This window comes from Myotis lucifugus, unplaced genomic scaffold (genome assembly GCF_000147115.1).
Source record: "Myotis lucifugus unplaced genomic scaffold, Myoluc2.0 scaffold_151, whole genome shotgun sequence".
NCBI lineage: Eukaryota > Metazoa > Chordata > Mammalia > Chiroptera > Vespertilionidae > Myotis > Myotis lucifugus.
The window spans coordinates 1,907,315-1,908,149 of record NW_005871199.1 but is presented as its reverse complement, the minus strand read 5'-3'; the positions used below and the strand labels follow the sequence as shown (position 1 = coordinate 1,908,149).

The following is an 835-nucleotide window of genomic DNA, read 5'->3' as shown; positions in this document are numbered from 1 at the left end:
TCAACGAGGCCCCCGGCCCCGCGCGCGGGAACGCGGCCGGCGGCTCTGCGCCCCGCGTGCTGGTGAGGCCGCCGCCGCGCGGCTGCCCGGGGCGGGCGGTGGAGGTGACGACCCTGGAGGAGCTGCTGCGCCATCTGCACGCCCCGCCGCCGGCCCCGCGGGCGCTGCCCCTGGAGCCCGCCCCGGCCCCCGCCCCCGCCCGGCCAGGTCGGCCGGCTCCCGCATCCTGCCCCGCGAATGCGCGCCCCCCCTGCGGCTGGACGTGCCACCGGACGGGCAGTGCCCGAGGCCCCCCGGCCGGCCGGCCCCCCGCTCCCCGGCTCGGGGTGGGCGGCAGCCGGAGGCCGCCCCTTCTCCTCCCACCGGGCGCCCCCCGCCCTGCTCACTCGCGTGCCCTCGGGGGGCCCCTCCCGGGACTCGGGGAGACACCTGTACCTGGGCCGCCCCGAGGGCTACCGGAGCCGCACCCTGAAGAGAGTGGACCTGCAGAAGCCCCGGTCGCCCCCGAAGCTGCCCCCGGTCGCGGCCCCCGCCCCGCTGGCCGTCCCCGGCGGCAGCCATTTTAACTTGTGAAGGAAGCCGCGAGCGGACCGGCCTCCCAGGATAGGCCCCTCCCCGGCCCCACACCTGCAGCCTTCCCGGACCCCGAGGCGCCGGGCCCTCCCGCCTTGGGCTTATTTATTGACTGTCTTCCCCGCTGTCCCCTCGAGAGCGGAGCGGGGGACCAAGTCTGCCCCTCAGCGAGCCAGCTTTCCCGGAGGGGCCGGCCCGCCCGCTCCCCTCCCTCAGCCGAGCTGCCTTAACTCGCCTCTGGGCTTCCTCCCTGGCTGGGCCC

The 835-nt window shown here is 78.2% G+C and overlaps 1 protein-coding gene across 1 annotated transcript in view; it reads left to right on the top strand.

The window, feature by feature from the left end:
- Nucleotides 1-825, top strand: part of SEMA6C (semaphorin 6C) — a 13,012-nt gene extending 12,187 nt beyond the window's left edge. The window contains 4 exon segments of the mRNA XM_023759311.1: nucleotides 9-227; nucleotides 230-306; nucleotides 308-344; nucleotides 346-825. Coding sequence (XP_023615079.1) covers nucleotides 9-227; nucleotides 230-306; nucleotides 308-344; nucleotides 346-573 — 561 coding nt within the window. The 3' untranslated portion in view covers nucleotides 574-825.
- The last annotated feature ends 10 nt before the right edge of the window (nucleotides 826-835 follow it).